This window comes from Siniperca chuatsi, linkage group LG7, assembly GCF_020085105.1.
Source record: "Siniperca chuatsi isolate FFG_IHB_CAS linkage group LG7, ASM2008510v1, whole genome shotgun sequence".
Lineage (NCBI taxonomy): Eukaryota > Metazoa > Chordata > Actinopteri > Centrarchiformes > Sinipercidae > Siniperca > Siniperca chuatsi.
Genome location: NC_058048.1, coordinates 22,537,070 through 22,554,925, shown reverse-complemented (window position 1 = coordinate 22,554,925; position 17,856 = coordinate 22,537,070). Strand labels below are relative to the sequence as shown.

The window sequence follows — 17,856 nt, the reverse complement described above, 5'->3', positions numbered from 1 at the left end:
AAATGAGAAGCAGCAGCGTAAATTACTCCTTTCACTTCTGCTCATTTCACAGGATACAGTTTTCCTGCTGTCACACTTGCCGTCTTTACCCAAGACTCAGTTCCAACCAGCCTCAACAAACTAGGCTTTGATCTCTCCCTTTTTATTTTCTGTTTAAAGCTTGATCTCTCAGGGCTGTAAATAGTGGCAGTTGGTGTTCGGTCTGCAGTGAAAGCTGATGAACAAATGTGACCTGAATTTTCTGAATTCAAAAGTGAGGCACTACCATCAGAACAAACTCCACACTGACTGAGAAGTCATCTGCATACCTAACGATGAAGCCACCACACAGTGTTTCAAGAATACTGGATTATACAATGGCTACATCTTGCTTGATTACGTGTCCATTTATAGTAGAGTGGAGGTTTCTGCCACAACTTCACCAACTTGCAAAGTGCATGGAAAAGAGAAGGCAGTCTTAAAGGGTCAAACTCTAGCAACACGTATCATTAAGAGCAACTTTATGGTGAGACTGATGTATTTAGGGTTGTGGCCTTCATCTGGTTCATTATAAAATATTCACAAAAAATGTAAATGCACCCAACCGTACACAGCATCCAATAGTGATGTCACACTGTACCAATCACATCCAACAGTGATGTCACAGTGTGCTGATCAATCCATTAGTGGTGTCACAGTGTGCTGACTACAATGCGGTATTCACGCACATGTGGCTATGGATGAGTTTATCATATATTCATGTGGCATTTGACCAATCACATTCCTGAACTGTTAGAGAGGCAAGGGGTGTGTCTAATGATGGATGTAGGTGATACCATGATTGGTCCATACTTTAGAGAATGGACTAATCAGAGGTGATTAAGACCAGCGTCAGTCTGCAATTAAATTGTTCTTAATGCTACAAGTGTTGCTGGAGTTTTAACCCTTGCAGCCAATGTATTAAAGCTTCAAAATCCCTCTAATTTGTCTTCTTATTTTATCTACATCTTTATTCTTGGCTTTGAAATCAATTAGGGATAATTGCTTTATAGCTAGATCTACCCCATTGTTGTCCAGAGTGCAGATTATATGTCTAGTTTGGTTTATTACATGCTACATAATGTAACTCTGCAGAGGCCAGGTTTGGGTCAAGTTGAGCTCAGTGTTACATCAGTCGCGACAGCTGTATTTCTTTCTCCAAGGACGTGTGTGTCGGTCTGTGACTTGCTTTGTATCTCCTCTGACTCAAGAAGAGAGATAACACCAGCAGAACAGGTGTTTTTCAGAATCAGGTGCAACAAGTCTGCGATTCACCAAGTGCAGTGAAATAAAAGACGTAGCATGATCAAGTCAAGAGTTAATTAGCCTTTTGGTTTTTTTTTACACTGCATGATTTTTTTTTTTTTTTTTTACACTGCACTGATCACATATTTATGCACCATGCAGAATATGTCTTATATTGCCAATCAAGTTGAGCAGACTCTTCTCCTGTTTCACCCTGCACATGTTGTGGCATGGCCCTCTCTCTGTCACTGTAGAGTGTGTGCTGTAGTGGCAGGGGCAGCAGATGGAGCAGATGTTAGTGTCAACGCTCTGCATGGGTGCAGAGATGCAGCATTTCTCAACCCACCCACACACTGTCTTCTCAGACACTATTTGCCTCCTGCTCTCTGCTGGTTTCGGACTCCCTGTAAAGGTAAATTGACGCTGACTTTAGGAGGAAACTGGTGTATTGGTGTTGATCTTATAAACGTCACATACTGAGAGACAGATTCAACAGGCACATTCTGACCGTTTGTAACTTGTATCCTTGGTGTGCTATTTTAAACACATTTCACAAGAAAGAGATCATCAGGATCATGTAAATTAATGATAATCTGCATCATGATTTATTATTTTACATAATTTGATTACCAGGACTCAATATTTTCAATTAAAAATGTGATACAAGATCCCTCCAGCAAGACATGCTTTTCAGATGAATTATACAATGATCAAAAATGTTGTTTTGTAATTGTGATATGGAGGATATGATGCATTTATTTTGGTTTTGTCCTCATGTTATTGCCTTGTGGGTGGAAATCAAGAGACGGCTAGTTTTGTATTCTATTGCCTTAAGAACCTGTATGTGCGCACAAACAATAATACTTGGTGATATAAGAGGAGGAAGCCCTCTTGTCTTAAACACTGTTCTACTATTGGCTAAAAAAATCATTTTGATCTGAAGACAAAAGAAAGTTTGACTTTTGTGGCTTTTTGTTTGCTTGTTAGGCACTATTTTATGCTAGAGGGCATAGTTGCAAATAGGCAGGGGAAGCTAAATTATCATGAGAAGAAATGGCATAGAAAAATAATGGAATTGTTTGTTAGTATTTTTATTATTATTTAGGTTTTTATGGTTGTTTTTTTACTATTATTAGTGTGTGTGCTGTTTGCTTGTTTGTTTGCTTTTGGGTATGCGGGATATGTAAGTTATAGAAGTTGAATATTGACATTATGTTTAGCAATAATTAAAAGATAGTAAAAAGAAAGAAAAAGAAAGATAGATAATCAGGATCACATAAATTAATGATAATCTGCGTCAGGATTAATTGTTTTCTATCATTTGACTATTTTTTTATCCCACCGAACACCAAGAGGAAAGATAGCAAACAAGATACAATTACAAGACATTATGTGATGTCCACATCATACATTCATTTACTGTCAGTTATAGATTTGCATGGTTACAGCATTAAGATTCTCTCATAATGTTCGAGCTATTTTTGTGTATTAGAACAGCAAAAGTAGGCTACCATGTTTTGGGAATTAAAAAGAAAGCACAACTCTCCTGAGAAAAATCATTGGTTTTAAAGCTTCTCCTCTGCTTGTGTCTTATTGATTTTTAACTTTGCTGCTATTTAGGGAAAAGGGGAAAATATGTCTCCCACATCTTTGCTCTATGTTGTTGTAACCCTCTTTAAAAGGACAAACTCCAGCACACACACATATATAAGCAACCCGCCCTGCTTTAGCCATTATTGCTGGGTAGTGATTAACACAGAGGTGAACCTATCAACACAAGAGGTTACCTTGGCAACCAGGTCTGTGGCATACTGAAGTCTGGGAGAAGGAGCGGCGGTGGAGAGGAGGGGCAGGGGGCAGCTCTGTGGAGATGCACACACACATTCGCCCTGTTGCTTGTGCTCATTTGCTGGGCAGAGGAGTCGTGACTAACCTGAGCCCCCCCCGATCTGTGTATGTGCTTTTTCTCACTGACTCACTATCATGGAAGAAAGGGAGCAAGTAAATGCAATCCATTCAGCACTCAATAAGACATGATACTGACTGTATTTTTTCTCCTGGTGGATGGTAACAGGATGTCTGATACTGCTGAGGCATCTGATGTCTCGTTCCTTTTGCACAGCAGCAAATGTGTTTGTTTGATGTCAGAGCAGCTCTGATCAGAGCGACGGGGAGGCTCCATGCTGCGCTCAGGCACCTCGCTGCTCTCACATGTTGCCACAGCAAACACTTAGATGCCATGTCTATTTACCGCCGTCACAACTGGAGCGACGGGAGCGCCTGTGGGATCAGCAGCGACTTTATTTAGACCCCCCCACCGCTCTTGCATGCCAGAGTCTAGCATCTCCACCACTGCTGACCACAAAACACTTTCCATTCTCCTCATTTTACCACCCCCCTCGACCCATCGGTCACACACATCAGCACAGACTGAAACATCTCTAGTGTTACAAGCCAGCCGGGATCATCGTGGAGATTTACAGTTGCATCTTTACGCACTTTGGTTGACTTTCTCAGGGACATTCATTCATCTTCTTATTAGCAGACAACACAGATACTCTGATAATCTGCTGAAGCTTTGCTCACACACACACACTCCTCAGGCTGGACTCTCAGCTTGTGCCAATATTTCCGGATACCACTCATGTTTTTTTTGCTTCAGCTCTCACACTGGGACTCTGAAATGTGCTCGCTGTGATCATCAGCTGATTGATTTTTAGCAGCCTGAATGGGATCACTGTGCTCATAATTTACTATTTGGATTGATAGATCTCTGCTGGCTCTCCGTGGCTCAACATGCTATTGAGTGTCCATACATCTGAGATTTGTGCAAAGGATTTTACAGTTCAATCACCGTGGCACCCTCTGCACTGTCAAGCCCATCAGTTATCTTGTGTTACAGGCAGTCAGGGTTAATCAATGTCACTACCTGCTCATTCAGAGCAGACAGCTCCTTCACAACGTGGCTGCAGGTGCTTGTTATTACGGTGATGGTGCCATTGTAAATTTTCAGCCTCCGTGGCAGACTGTGGAGCCATATTAAACAGGAGCGTCTTCCCAGAATGCCTCTGACTCATCTGACATTTCAGTCTGAACCCCAGTCCCCGTCTCTCCAGCCTGCAGCTCTATCTTTCTCCCTCTATCGCTCCATCCATCTTTTTCGCCGTTCTAATTCAAGGTTACCACTTTTTAAACATCTATCATCCCTTTTTTTACTTTTTGCTCATTTTCATTCACATTTTGTGTCACCATTTCCTCTCTCTTTAAACATTCATCAGGTGAATTTCAATCAACATGAGCTCTTATCTCTCCTGCACTATAAAAGGATGCATAGCATTTCAAGTACAAGGTCAAAAATCAGTGTCAACGACTGTCTCTTTTTTCACTCTTGCACCAGTTTTTTATGGTTGCACCGCCTGGTTCTGCTTCTGTTTGTTTCCAGTGGATTGTATTTGGAATGTAATTAGGAGTGACTCTGAAGCAGGGTCCGTGGGTTTATGGATAGCGTAATATTTCCCCCAGGAGCCCTTTGAAATAGGATTGACTTTGGAAGGCATGTCTAATTATGGTTTTATACACGGATATATTCACTAAGGGCTGCTCAGAAAGCCCTGCAGATGCAGCTGCAGTCTTGAAGGTCTGAGAGTTGTGGCCATATTGATGGTCAAAACGTCTGCTGTCTCGAGCTCTGCGAGGATATCAAGCTGTTTCCTCCAGGGCAGGGCATAATGGGATTTGAAATAACAGACCTAAAGTACAGACAGTATATTTGTTTTCCTGTAGCCCACAATGCCAGGGCAACATTTAAATTGGTAATGTGTGCACTTGTGTCTGTGTTAAACAAGTGCATTAAATCAGATTTCAAGTCAGCATACTGAAATGGAAACATATTGCCTGAGCCACTGTGGAGTGTGATCCTACATTGTTTATTTATTGCATCTCCAACTTTGAGTTTGCTTGCTGGGTTTTTATAAGTTCAAGACCTGCAACACGATCACATAGCTGTCTGCAGGCATTCAAATAAACAGTTCACGCTGTATGTTGGAGCTACTGCGTCAGGTGTTCCTCTCCAGTCTGTGTACTGGAAGGTGTTAGGTTTAAGAAAAAATCTTTAGGTTCTAATAACAAATATAACACATTAGTGTCAGTGAGGTTTAGTGTCTCAACGCTAAACACCACGCCAGGACGTTGAATTGCATGCTGTAGCCAGTTTGCATATTGCTCAATCTATCATAGTTAATTTATCTGTCACAAAATAAATGCATGATGTATTTTTTTCAAAGAACAATCTAACTGATCAGCAGGGTTGTAACATTACGGACACCAAGATCATGTCCTCTGTAGTATGTCTGGGAATTTTGGGGTCTAATGACATGAATGTTTTTAAGACTGTTTTAAGTAAAAAAAAAAACGAATTAAATTCAAGGGGATTTGGTATTACCCACCAGAATCACAGACCTATCAGCGTAGAGAAGGCTTTGAAACAACATTTAGCCCATAATGTAAGAAGATATTTACAGTTAACAGTTAAATGATAACAAATAAATGTGAAGTTTGTGATTTCTTAAAATACTCAAACATTTTTACAGAGTTTGGTTGGTAGCTAGTGAAAAATTATTTAAGTGGGTGGGTTTTGGCTGGGGGAATTTGGACTCATGACCTCAATATGTCTACTTGCTACTCTATATGCTTAACTTTGAGAGTTTATGCTCCACTAACCTCTGAGAAAAAGCACCAGAAACACTTTGAGGAAAACAAATAGTCTCTTGTTTCGTCAGAATTGCGAAACCCATCAAAATTGCATTTCAGGCTTTCATGATTCCACTCATAGACAAGAGGTTTGTTTGTTCTATAGTTGCATCTCTCCAATAGTTTTCAGCATTGTGCTCTAGGGAGGTGCTTGATCCTCCCACTGCTTTTGTATGAGGAGTATCTGCTGCCGGGGGGGGAGAGAGAGAGAGAGAGAGAGAGAGGCCAGAAAAGAGTTGGTGCTGAGACTAACTGCCCCCCCAGACACACACTGACCAGTCTCACAACAACACTGATCAGAATAAACCAATTTATAGCACAATGTAAAGAAACCTACTTGGAACATTGGGAAGAATAAACTAAAAGGCTTTTCAGAATCAGAATCAGAAAAAAAGCCTAAAAGTATACTGTCAGAGAAAGAAAGCAGAGACAGATCCTAACCAAGTACAGGCTCAGTGACCACAATGACCTGGCCCATTAGCTGTCGCATGTTATGATGCTGATTTGTAGTAAGCATTTTGTAGCCCCGTTTGGATGCTTTCCATTGAAAAGCTCAGGGAAGCACAGTGGTGAAGAAGAACTCATATCTTTTACTTAAAAGTAACAATACCACTCTGTAAAAATACTCTGTTACAAGTAAAAGTCCTACATTCAAGATCTGACTTAAGTAAAAGTACAAATGTATGAACAGCAAAATGTATTGACCATAATAAAGTACAAGTACGTATTGGGCAGAATGGTCCCTTTCTGAGAGTTATAATATTATATAGGTCATATTATTGGAATACTACCACTGATGCTTTAACACGTAAGCAGCATTTTAATGTTACAGCTGGTGGAGGTGGAGCACATTTTAACTACTACAGTTGGATAGTTTTAATCTATTGCACAGTATCATATTTTATAAACTGATCGTATGTTTTGTTTGTAAAATATTAATCTGTAAAGTAACCAGTAACTCCAGCTGTCAGATGAATGTAGTGGAGTAAAAAGAACAATGTTTGCCTCTGAAATGTAGTGGAGTAGAAGTATAAATTAAAATAAAATGTAACTACTCAAGTAAAGTAAAAGTAACTCAAAATTGTACTTAAGTAAGCCTACAGTACTTGAATAAATGTACTTAGTTACTTTCCACCACTGGGGAAGCAGCTGTGCACTACTCTTTGCAAAAGCAACTAGTTCACTCTCAAAGCCTCCTCTCTGGTAAAACGGTTGTTAGAAAACACTGCAGATGAAGCATTAATCTCACTTTTGTGGCTTTTTGTTTGTTTGTTTTCGAGTGTGGAATGGGCTCATTGTTGCCCCTTGTGGCCGCTGGGGGAAAAACACCCACTACACCTGCAGTTCTCACCTGCCCTCAAGTATCACTGGGTGTTTTCTGCCCTCTGGCAGAAATGAAAACCATTAGGGTTTATCGCAACTGAATGAGAAGAAGACAAAACTAGTTGGACAAGCAACATGAGAGATTTATGCTTTTATTATCCTTGTAAGTTTTCAAAGAGGGAAAGCTTCAAGGATGACGACTAGCTGGTTGGTTTTGCAAATGCAAGTCTGGTTAACCTTCAAACTTCTGATAAATAGCAGTGCTGCTTCCCTGAGCTTTTGTTGAGGAAGCATGCAAGAACTAATGTGCTATTTTTTGTGATCTCATGTACTTGACTGGTTAGTGCTTGGTTGAGAAATCAAAACTTGCATCCTCCAATAGAGAAGCCTGCACTCGCTTGTATAAGTGAAGATGCTCCTGCCTCCTCCTCTGTGTGGCACTAATCACTCCTCATACCGAGGCAGCGCTGCCCTGTTCACGCCGCTCCTGCCAGCGGAGACACAGGCGGATGCACTGATGGCTCGTATTTCTGTTGACTTTCACATTATGTTGTTGGCTGTCGCGGTTTGTCTCCCACCACCTGGCCTCTCTCCCATACTCTCCATCCCGCTCGCCGTCTGTATGATCGGACTGACTGAAGGTAAATGTGTGAAAGCAGCGGATCCGTGCCCGCCTGATTGGTGCAGGCGGTGAAGGCGCTCTGAAAACCTCCATCTCTGCCCGACTGAGAGTCGACTGGTAAGTTGAGTTTTACATGTGATGGAGGCAGTTTATCGGCGTCATTTTGACCTAACAGAGGATGTTTTAAAACTTCAATTCAAACAAAGTATTTTAAAATATGTTTTATCGGCTTTTATCTACAGGTTTTATCCTGGTGAGTTTTATGATGTAAGTCTATGATGGTTGTGTTGCTGAATTCCGTCGTTGTGGTTTTAAGTAGGGCACAAACATGAGGCTATTTTTATATTTTACACTTACTATGATCTATTTGCGACACCCGAACTTGTTAGCGAACGAGGACGAGCAGCGCGTGCGCAGAGGAGTTCTCATTCAAGGCTCAATCATAAATTATTAAACTTGTGGAGTCATTTTAAAGCTCCACATTTTCACACACTGTAGCCCTGAAAGACACGGCAGGTGTTACACTTTCTTTCCACGAAGAGACAGTCTGAAATATTTAAAGTTTTCCAACAACAACATTTATTTTCCTGAGGAAGATATGCAGTTTAAGAAAATATCTATTAGGGATGTGTAGCCTGCTGTGTGTAGTAATGGCCTGATTATCACATGATGCTCCCTGAGATTAAACTATATTCGATATTAGGGCAATTATTTCATTATCGAATAATTTACTTATATTCTCGATTAATCGATCATTTTGTCTATAAAATGTCAGAAAATAGTGAAAAAATGTCCAAGGTGTCATCTTCAAATTGCGACCAACAGTTCAAAAGTCAAAAGATATTTAGTTTCCTATCAGAGATGACAAACAAAAGCAGCTAATCTTATATTTAAGAAGTAAATCTTTTGCCATTATTTGCTTGAATAATGACAAACTATTAATCAGTTTTCGAAATAGTTACAAATTAATTTTGAAATTTAATCGACTAATCGTTTCAGCTCTATTTGATATTCAGTGCTTGTAGCAATAATTATAGGTAATGATACGCCTCTCGCCTTAGATCTTGAACAGTGTGTCATTTCTTCATTGTTTAAAAGTAGAGTCATTCCATCTGTTTCATCCGCCTGCTGTAGTGATGGATGCAATAATACTTCCTACAAATTGAATTCTACGACTGCATACAACAGACTTCTTTGAGTAATATGACAAACTGAAAGGAAAGAGGAATCATTTGTGTGTGCGTTTTCAGCCACATATGTACGCTCACCATCTCTCACTACATGACATGTGGCCTTGTCTCTCCTGCTGTTCATGTGAGTTTACAGAGTGCCAGTGTGCGGCACGTTGAGGTGTAACATTGTGGACTGAGTGAGCAGCACCCGGTCGCTGCTGTTACAGGAAGGTGCCAAAGCCGAACCCTGTCCTCGAGAGGAATCTGACCTCCTGTTTCTGCACTCATGTTGGCTCTACCTCTTTTGAACCCTTTGCAGTTGACATTAAAGCATCTTCTCGTTTGTCGGTTGTAAAGCTGCCCCCAGTTGTGTTTGGATTAATTTGAGAAGCCGTGTCCTACCTGAAAGAGAACCACCTTTGTCATTGCTCCTCATTTTCTCCTGATTATTATCCAGACTGTCGGCTGCAGAGTGACTTTCAGAGATCACTCAGACTGAATAAATGGATTGCCTTTGATTGAGTGACGAGAGCAGCGTGTCTGCTCTCACCTTTTCCAGTTATTTCTGTGTCGTCATTCATGTTATTCTGTCGTGTCAGGGAGTGTCAGTCAGGAATTAGATGCTAACCAAGTCCAAGCCCCAGCTCAGGTCCGGTTGTCGATGAGGTTTCACCATTAAGTGTCGTGAGAGTGAGGTTGCCGCTCTAGTTTTCCTGCAGGTGGGTCACATTTCCAGTTTGTGTTAGCGGAGGTGGAACTGGACCCCTGAGTAATCTCCCCAGTAAAGGACATGTGCGTAAGATGATTTGTGAGGTGGGACCACCTGTTGACAGACCCACCCTGAATGACTGAGAGGGGGGTTGTTGTTGTTTTTTTATCATCAAGACAAGAAGAAGAAGAAACGTAGGGGCTGATTTGCTTTAGGAAGAGTCAGGATGTGCAGTAACACAGTTGAAAGGTGCTCCGGTCACTGTCCTGTAAATTCCACTGACCCTCCTCAGTGTTATTTAAATTTTTTTTTTTTGGAGAATTAATCCTCACAGCAAATTTGATTGACAGCAAGCTGCAGTATCCCCACTATCTCCAACATTACAGTAGATTTTTCTCTGCATAATTCTCCCTCCTCCGCTCCCTGCAGCCTTACTCCTGCCCTGCCCGGGGTATAAATAACCATGTGGATGGAGCAAATCTCAGCAAAGCTCAGCACTGTGGTACATCAGCACTTTGGAGAGGGCCAGGGATTATTTGGTTCTCTTATCTTCCTCATCTCTCCGTTGATGTGACTGCTTAAACTGTGGTCAGGAGGTTGCCGCAGCAGCAGAGTTTGTTCATATCTCAGTGGATGTTATAGCCTATATGTTATCTATCTCCATGAATTAATGCACCAACTGTACATCCCACTGAAACAGAAAATGACTTGCAAGCAAGACATCTGTTCGTAGTTCACTTTTTCAATTTTAGCAAGATGTCACAGTTATTGTCGACTCTGAATCACTGCCCACAACCCAGATTCTCTCTTCTTCTTTTTTTGTTCAGCGATTCAGATAAGTCTGGTGGTGTTCTCACTGATTGCAAAAGATGATTAGAGTTTTGTAGGTGGGGTTAGAAAAGCGACACACAGCTTTATAGTCTGCTGTATCTACAGTACATCACCCTCTAAATTCAACATTACATACATTAAACCTGCATTAATAGAACATTTTTTTGGCCACTTGGGGGAGCACAACATGCTGTAAGCCCGCTGTAGTGTACAACGGGTTTATCAGAGCTTTGTTTGTTTCAACAGCTGCTGCTGATCAGAGCAGTAAGCCTGAACCTAAACAGTAAAGTTGTGGGCCATAAAACCAAAACAATGAGCTGAAAGGCGCTAAAATGCTCTGTAAAGCTGAGGGGAACTGCAGAGTCGGGGGATAATTCTCTGCGTATTTATTATCAAAAGCTATACTTTTCACATTACACAGAGTAGTTTTTTGTTTTTCATTTTCATAGTGTAAAAATATGGATAAGTGCAGCTTAAACTGCTCCTAGAAACAGCTACTGTATCCATGTGGACTGAACAAGGATACGTCATTCACTACTGGGTGATTAGAGCTAGATAAACCCCCCCAAACAAACAGGAAATGGCTAATATACACACGATGTGAGACTGAATAATGAAGTGAAAAACAAATGGCAGTTCAACTTTATGATTACGATATTACATTTGTTTCTCAAAATATAAGTCCGGTTAGTGCTAAGTTTAGGGCTGCAACTAACAATTATTTTTATTATCAATTAACCTGCCGATTGTATTCTATATAAATCAATTAATCATTTGCTCAGTAAATTGGAAAGAAGGAAGAAACGACCAACACTTATAAATTCAGTATCAAAGATTATCAATTAACTGTCACGTAAGACAAAGAAAAGCAGCAACTCCTCACTGAAAATAGGGAATGTTTGGTATTTTTGCTTGAAAAATGACTTAAACAATGAATTGATTATCAAAATAGTTGTAGATTAATTTTCAGTCAGTCACCTAATTGATCAGTCGACTTAATTGTTTCAGTTCGATTTCCGTAAGACAAAAGCTTACATGAACATATCACCAATGTACAACACAGACTAACAGAGTGGCAAATATGCTCTCCGTCTGGATCAGCGTATCTGTTGTCTCATCACCAGCGGCGACGGTGTGGAGGAAGGTGGAATCAGCTGCACCACAGCGCGACCATGGCAACCATTTCAGAGGCAAAGTGCAGGGCGATTGGCAACTGGGAGCAAGCCAGAGAAACTGTGCCTGAAGGAGGAGGGAGGAGAGAGAAGAGTGTTGTTTTAGCCTTTAATCCTTTTTTTTTTTTTTTTTTTTTTTGGAAAGAAGCAGACCATGCTGAGGTGGCAAAGCTGTGATCGATAGGAGGAGAGGGTGCATGTCTTTATTTTTTTTACAGTTGGAAGGTGACGATGAAGCAAGGAAGCTCCAAACCTTTCACGAGATGAGGATTAACATGTTAAAATAGTATTTCTGTTTGTACTGGATACCTACTCTTTTCATGCAACCCATAGGCAATAAAACCATTAAAAACTGAGGTTACAACCTGTTTCATGCAAGTAGAGAATATCTTATAGGAAAAAAATGGAAGATTTGACTTGGTGGTTCCCAGCCCTTTTCTCTTGTGACCTGTTGAAACAAAGCAATATCTACTACACCAGTTTTTGTACAGTATTTGAATCAAATAGTGATCTTTTAGTAGTGAATAGTGATTTTATTTTTTTAGAGGCAAAATTATCCAGTAATTCAGTAGAAAACTAGAAAAGTTTGGAAAAATAAATCATTTTTTGTGTAGCAGAACCATTTTTTCTGGTTCCTAACCTGTTAAATAATGCACAACCCCTCAGATTCATCTTTCGACACCTTGTGCAGGTCCTGACCCAGAGGTGGGGAGCCACTGATTTAATGGATGAGGTGGTACGAATTTCACTACAGACCAAAGCTCCACCAGGGTTTCATTATATTGTTGGTCATGCAGATGTATTTAAATTAAGTCTTTCCACTCATGTTTCTAATTACAATCAATAAGAAGAATCCCAATCTGTCTCGGCAGTTTCTTTGCAGGTGACAGCAGGTGTGTTTTCCCTGCAGGTTGAATTTCAGTTTAAAGCAGTTGACCCGTGTGTCTTGTTAACCAGACTGTAGCAGAAAATGAAAGAAAAAGACCTGCCGGCCAGACTGGTGCACGAGGTGTGGATGACGCACGACAAGTGCAACAGTGTGTGCAGTAGCGCCTGGAGCTGTGGGCTCTCTGCTGATAACTTAAATAGTTACGCAGGACACTGTTTCCATCATATACGGTGTAGCCAGAAATGTCACATTACCGTTCCCATAATATCTTTTTCTTCATGATCTGTGCTTCATGTTCACGTTACAGCTCATAAACGCAAGATTATTTTGATCATCCTTTTTCGGAAAAAGAAAAATGAAATTAGATTACGAAACTTATGTGAAGAAAATTATGTGCTTAAATTAAGTGTATTATCAGCACCCTTTGGTATGATCGTACAGAATATGATTACTTTCCACCCTGCCGTTTGGTGCCATCCAAAACGACAGCAGTAGTCACCGCAGCAGTAGCCAGAGAGACGAGAGATGTAATCTGTATGTGAGGGCTGCGGATGGATGAACATGAGATGAGGTGAGTGTACGCCTCCAGGGGTCTGTGCTCACAAGGCAGAGGGAAACACGTCTCAGTGTGCAGCACAGAGGCCACTCGACCTGAATGTAGAGAAACTTACAGTAGTGAGAGACTGGTCTCTCTAGCTGAGATATAAACACTTTTCATATGTCTGTGGATTCATGAAAACCCTCTGAAGACTGTGGATCAATGGGCCACAGCCTCACAGCAGCATGTTTTTTAATTAGTCACTATTGCGACTGATCTGTAATTGTTTTGTCTGTTTTTTTAAAGTTTAAAGACAGACTGCAGAATAACATTTCCTGGAAACATCTGTCTCAGCACAATAACATCCAAAATAAAAACAGGATTGTAGCACTCTTGTTTTGGAGTCTTTACAAACCGCAGTGATGTTACTCATCCTTGTGAAGTGTTTGTATGTTTGTCAGCCTGCTGCTCAGCCTACAGTGACACAGAAACATGTTTAATTTAGATTGAAAGTGAAATCTGTTTGTGTGTTACAGGAACTGTCTGGCTGGTCTCACTGCACTACTATGACTCTGAGCTCTTGAAGGTTTTGCTTTTTTGTTTAAATTCGCCATCCCTCTTGAAGCCCACTTGATTCCTCGATGGGTTCCCGCAGCCAAGGCTTCTTCCACCACCACCACCACCATCGTAGCTCCATGGTCCCCACCGCGGTGCCGAGGCTGCTGGCTGAGAACGGCAGCCTTCTGGGGGGCATCGCACAAATCACCCCCAACCTCTTCCTCAGCAGAGGAAACGTGGCATCCAACCGCAGCCTGCTGCTGTCCAAAGGCATCACCTGTGTGGTCAACGCCACCATCGAGCTCCCCAACTTCAACTGGCCTCACATGGAGTACGTAAAGGTGCCTCTGGCTGATATGCCCCACTCCCCCATCTCCTTGTACTTCGACAGCGTGGCCGATAAGATCCACAGCGTGGGACGAAAGCGAGGGGCGGTGCTGGTGCACTGTGCAGCGGGGGTGAGCCGCTCCGCCTCTCTATGCCTGGCGTACCTCATGAAGTATCACCGCGTGTCTCTGGCCGAAGCCCACGCCTGGGTAAAAGCCCGCCGCCCCGTCATCCGGCCCAACGGCGGCTTCTGGCGCCAGCTCATTGAGTACGAGAGAAAGCTGTTTGGTAGGAACTCTGTTAAGATGGTGCAGACGCCCTACGGGGTCATACCTGATGTTTATGAGAGGGACCGCAGGTGCCTGGCTCCGTACTGGGGCCTGTGAGAGATCCACAGCGAGGGATTGAGGAGGAAAGTGAAGACGAGCCCTCTTGCCCTTCTGGACTGCAGGTTCATGTGTGTTCAGGACAGGCGAAGTGAGACGTGTGTGAGTGTAAATCTGTGTGAAGCTTATTTAATGAATACTGGTGCGTTTAGACAGAGAGGGGGTCAAACCAAACACTGGTTGTTGATGGTGCTGCTGTTCGTCCAACCAGTTGCCTCCCTTTAGTCTTTGAGTGGGAGCGAGGCGACTTCAAGCCCAGAATCTTAGGACCCGAGGATCGACTGGGACCACAATGATGTCTGACACCAAAACAAGATGAAAGTGTGGAAGTCGGTGCTGTCTATGTCCTGGTCTGTCTTTCCAGTTCCAGTGGAGGACGAGCACTCTGTGACTGTTAGCTGAGACTCTGCAGCTCTGACATCGATGTGACTGAAGCCCTTTTCCTGACGTGATGTCATGTGGTGGTATTGTGCCAGTTTTGCAGTAGTCTTTAGTGTGAAGGGCAGCAGCATGCTCTCAAATTTATGGTAGCATTTAAGATGTACAGAAAAAAATATATAGACAAATTATTTTATTGGAATGTACTAATAGTGAGGAAAAAAATGTTTATGGCACACTTAACTGAACATTTAAAGATGTTATTATATCTACCTTTTTTAAGGTGAAAATCTAGAAGATGTAAGCTAAAAGTCAAGGTTTAGGGGGAAGTTCCTGTGTACCACAGGGTTGACTGTTCCATCCTGTGACCACACTATGTTATTGTAGTGCTATTTGATGCTGTATGAAAAAATATCTGCCGCCTCAAGGGAACTGGTAGCTCTATTATAGATGCTTGGAAGAATATTTTCTATCCCACTGTTTTTGCCTTGTGTCCATATTCGGGTAAGGTTGCAAAAAGATCAGTGCAGTACAGAAAACACATTTTATTTCTCTGTGTAAACCAGCCTATTTTTGTGGCTTGGCGCTCGTCTAAAGAGCGATGTCACACAAAATCCTACTTCTGCTGTCGTCTGCTGGTTGTAATTTTAACTTTGCTGCAGGTGCTGTCCACGCTCCAAAAGTACTGTTTAGCACTAGATAGTTGTAGGGGTGAGACAAAAAAATTATACTGCAGTAAATCACAATACACACCATCATCAAGACTTTGCCACCAATATTATCACATAAAAGAAAACATAATGCAGTGAATGTATGGATTCCTGCTTGTTGAAAAGTTTTCTTTCTATTTTAGTGGTGTATTTCCCTCTCGTCAAGTCAATTTTATTTATATAGCCCAATATTACAAATCACAATTTGCCTCAAGGGGCTTTACAATCTGTACAGCTTACAACATCCTCTGTCCTTAGACTCTTGATTCGAATGAGGAAAAACTCCATAAAAGAAACCCTTTAACAGGGGAAAAAATGGAAGCATGCACAGCTTTGCAGCTTTTAGGGCACCGAAACAAAAACAGCAGAGGGTTAGAGAAATGCAGTCGATCTCCAAAAGTTTGCAGTCTGTGAGTTGAATTCTTGTCGGCAGGAAAAAAATTAGACTGTAAGTACTCTTAAAGGTGCCCTGTGGAATTTTCTTGTGTGTATCCTTGAAGTCTAACAAACTTTGCTTTCTCATAAAACATTTGCAAAGCGGAGCTTTTAAGTATTTTAAATCCAGCATTGTTTACTTGCTAGCAGTGTTTCCCCCCCCCCCCCCTGCCTTTTCTGGCACGTTGCTGCGTTTTTTTGGCATATTACTGCCACCTGTAGATCAGTGGAAAAAAATGTGAACTCTTTGGCAGGATTGTGTATCACGTTGACTGTGTGTTCACGTGTGTGCATGCACAATACAAACAAAACAGGGACCCACTTGTGAAAACAGCACTACAAATGATCAAAAACGCCACAGGTAACCTTTTTAATGAATTAATTAAAACATTAGAAAATGGTGAAAAATGCAAATCAAACACAAACCGGCAGCACATGATGTGCGTCAAAACACCCACACTCATAGTTTTCTATATAAACTTGCACACCAGCAGCATATTGAGACGCGTCACAATACACCACTGTTCGATATCCCGGCGTTGACTCACATTAACGAATCAAAGAATCTGCAGTTTTATTACATCTGCTTCCCAGATTTGGCACTTCATGGCTACCGTATAGTAACTACTACTTCTTTCTGTATGGCATGCCCTGTGTGGTACAGGAGCCAATTTACACACATCAGATAATGTAATGCTATGTGAAGCGGCCAGTGTGTGTTGCTTTTAAATTGACGTCTTCAGATTGCTTATTTCAGTCAGTTAAAAAGATATATAAAGATTTTCACAATGATGTAAAACAGAGAAAAAGCTGCAAATTCTCACATTTTAGAAGCTGGAACCAGAGATGAAAGATTATCAAAGTTGTTCACAATTGTAATAATTAGAATATATCACGTCGCAGAATCACCCGTACTGTGATACCATCATTATCGTGGGCAGCGAATGTATCCTGTTAGTTTTGTGTTGTGATTTCTGTGCTCTCACCCCTACACTATAGTGCAGTATAATATCACTGTTGGCTGTGGTCAGACATCTAACAGACCACACGCAGCAGTGATGTTGGATGTGGTGTCGAGTGCAACAGAGTTGACATTTTAAACCTACAGAGATCAGGGCAACAATGCTTTTTATTTTTCAATGATGCCATAATAGATTAAGTGTGATATTACAACTAAAATAACATTAAAAAAGAATATAAAAGTTCAGGGGTTAGCAGGAGAAAGATGTTCTTGTCCGGAGCACAATCTGTAATCTGACTTCAAAGTATTTCATGCCCCAAGACTGTGATATAAAAATAAAAAAAGAGCTCATGTCACTGTTTGTGTTCAAATTTAATAGAACAATACATCTAACACACAATATTTCACACTTTTACTGGAATCAGAATGTATATTTACTTAAAAGCAACTAAACTTTGTTTTTCTAAATACAACGTCTCTGAGATGTTTTCACATGAACAGGATGCAGCGTGTCCTCCTCCAAAAGCCTTTTTGATGTTCATTCTGCACAGCCATTTTCCCCATGAGATGTCTTCAGATGTCAAAGAAATGTTCTGTCATTCATTTTCATTTGCTGTGGCTACAGAGCAGCAGGCAGATATTGATGAGCGCTATTTGTGTTATGCTCACACTTCCTCCGGAGTGGTCTCCACAATGAATTTCATTACCCAGAGAGACGAGGCCTGTCTGATGACAGGCCGACCACCTTGGAGATGCACAAGTGATGGGCCCAAATTATACACTTCACACACTATTTTTCTCACAGCAAAACTTTTTAAATCTTTTTTTCTTTT

At 41.3% G+C, this 17,856-nt stretch overlaps 1 protein-coding gene across 3 annotated transcripts; it reads left to right on the top strand.

The window, feature by feature from the left end:
* The first annotated feature begins 1,650 nt into the window (after positions 1-1,650).
* On the top strand, positions 1,651-17,379 carry dusp14 (dual specificity phosphatase 14). 3 transcript variants are annotated; one of them, XM_044203074.1, is made up of 2 exons: positions 1,651-1,675; positions 13,805-17,379. In XM_044203074.1, the coding sequence occupies exon 2, from the start codon at positions 13,910-13,912 to the stop codon at positions 14,537-14,539; it is 630 nt and encodes a 209-aa protein (XP_044059009.1). In that variant the 5' UTR covers positions 1,651-1,675; positions 13,805-13,909; the 3' UTR covers positions 14,540-17,379. The 3 variants fall into 3 exon arrangements, with proteins under 3 accessions (XP_044059009.1, XP_044059006.1, XP_044059008.1); XM_044203071.1 differs by lacking the exon at positions 1,651-1,675 and adding an exon at positions 7,545-8,074; XM_044203073.1 differs by lacking the exon at positions 1,651-1,675 and adding an exon at positions 8,078-8,210.
* Positions 17,380-17,856: the final 477 nt, after the last annotated feature.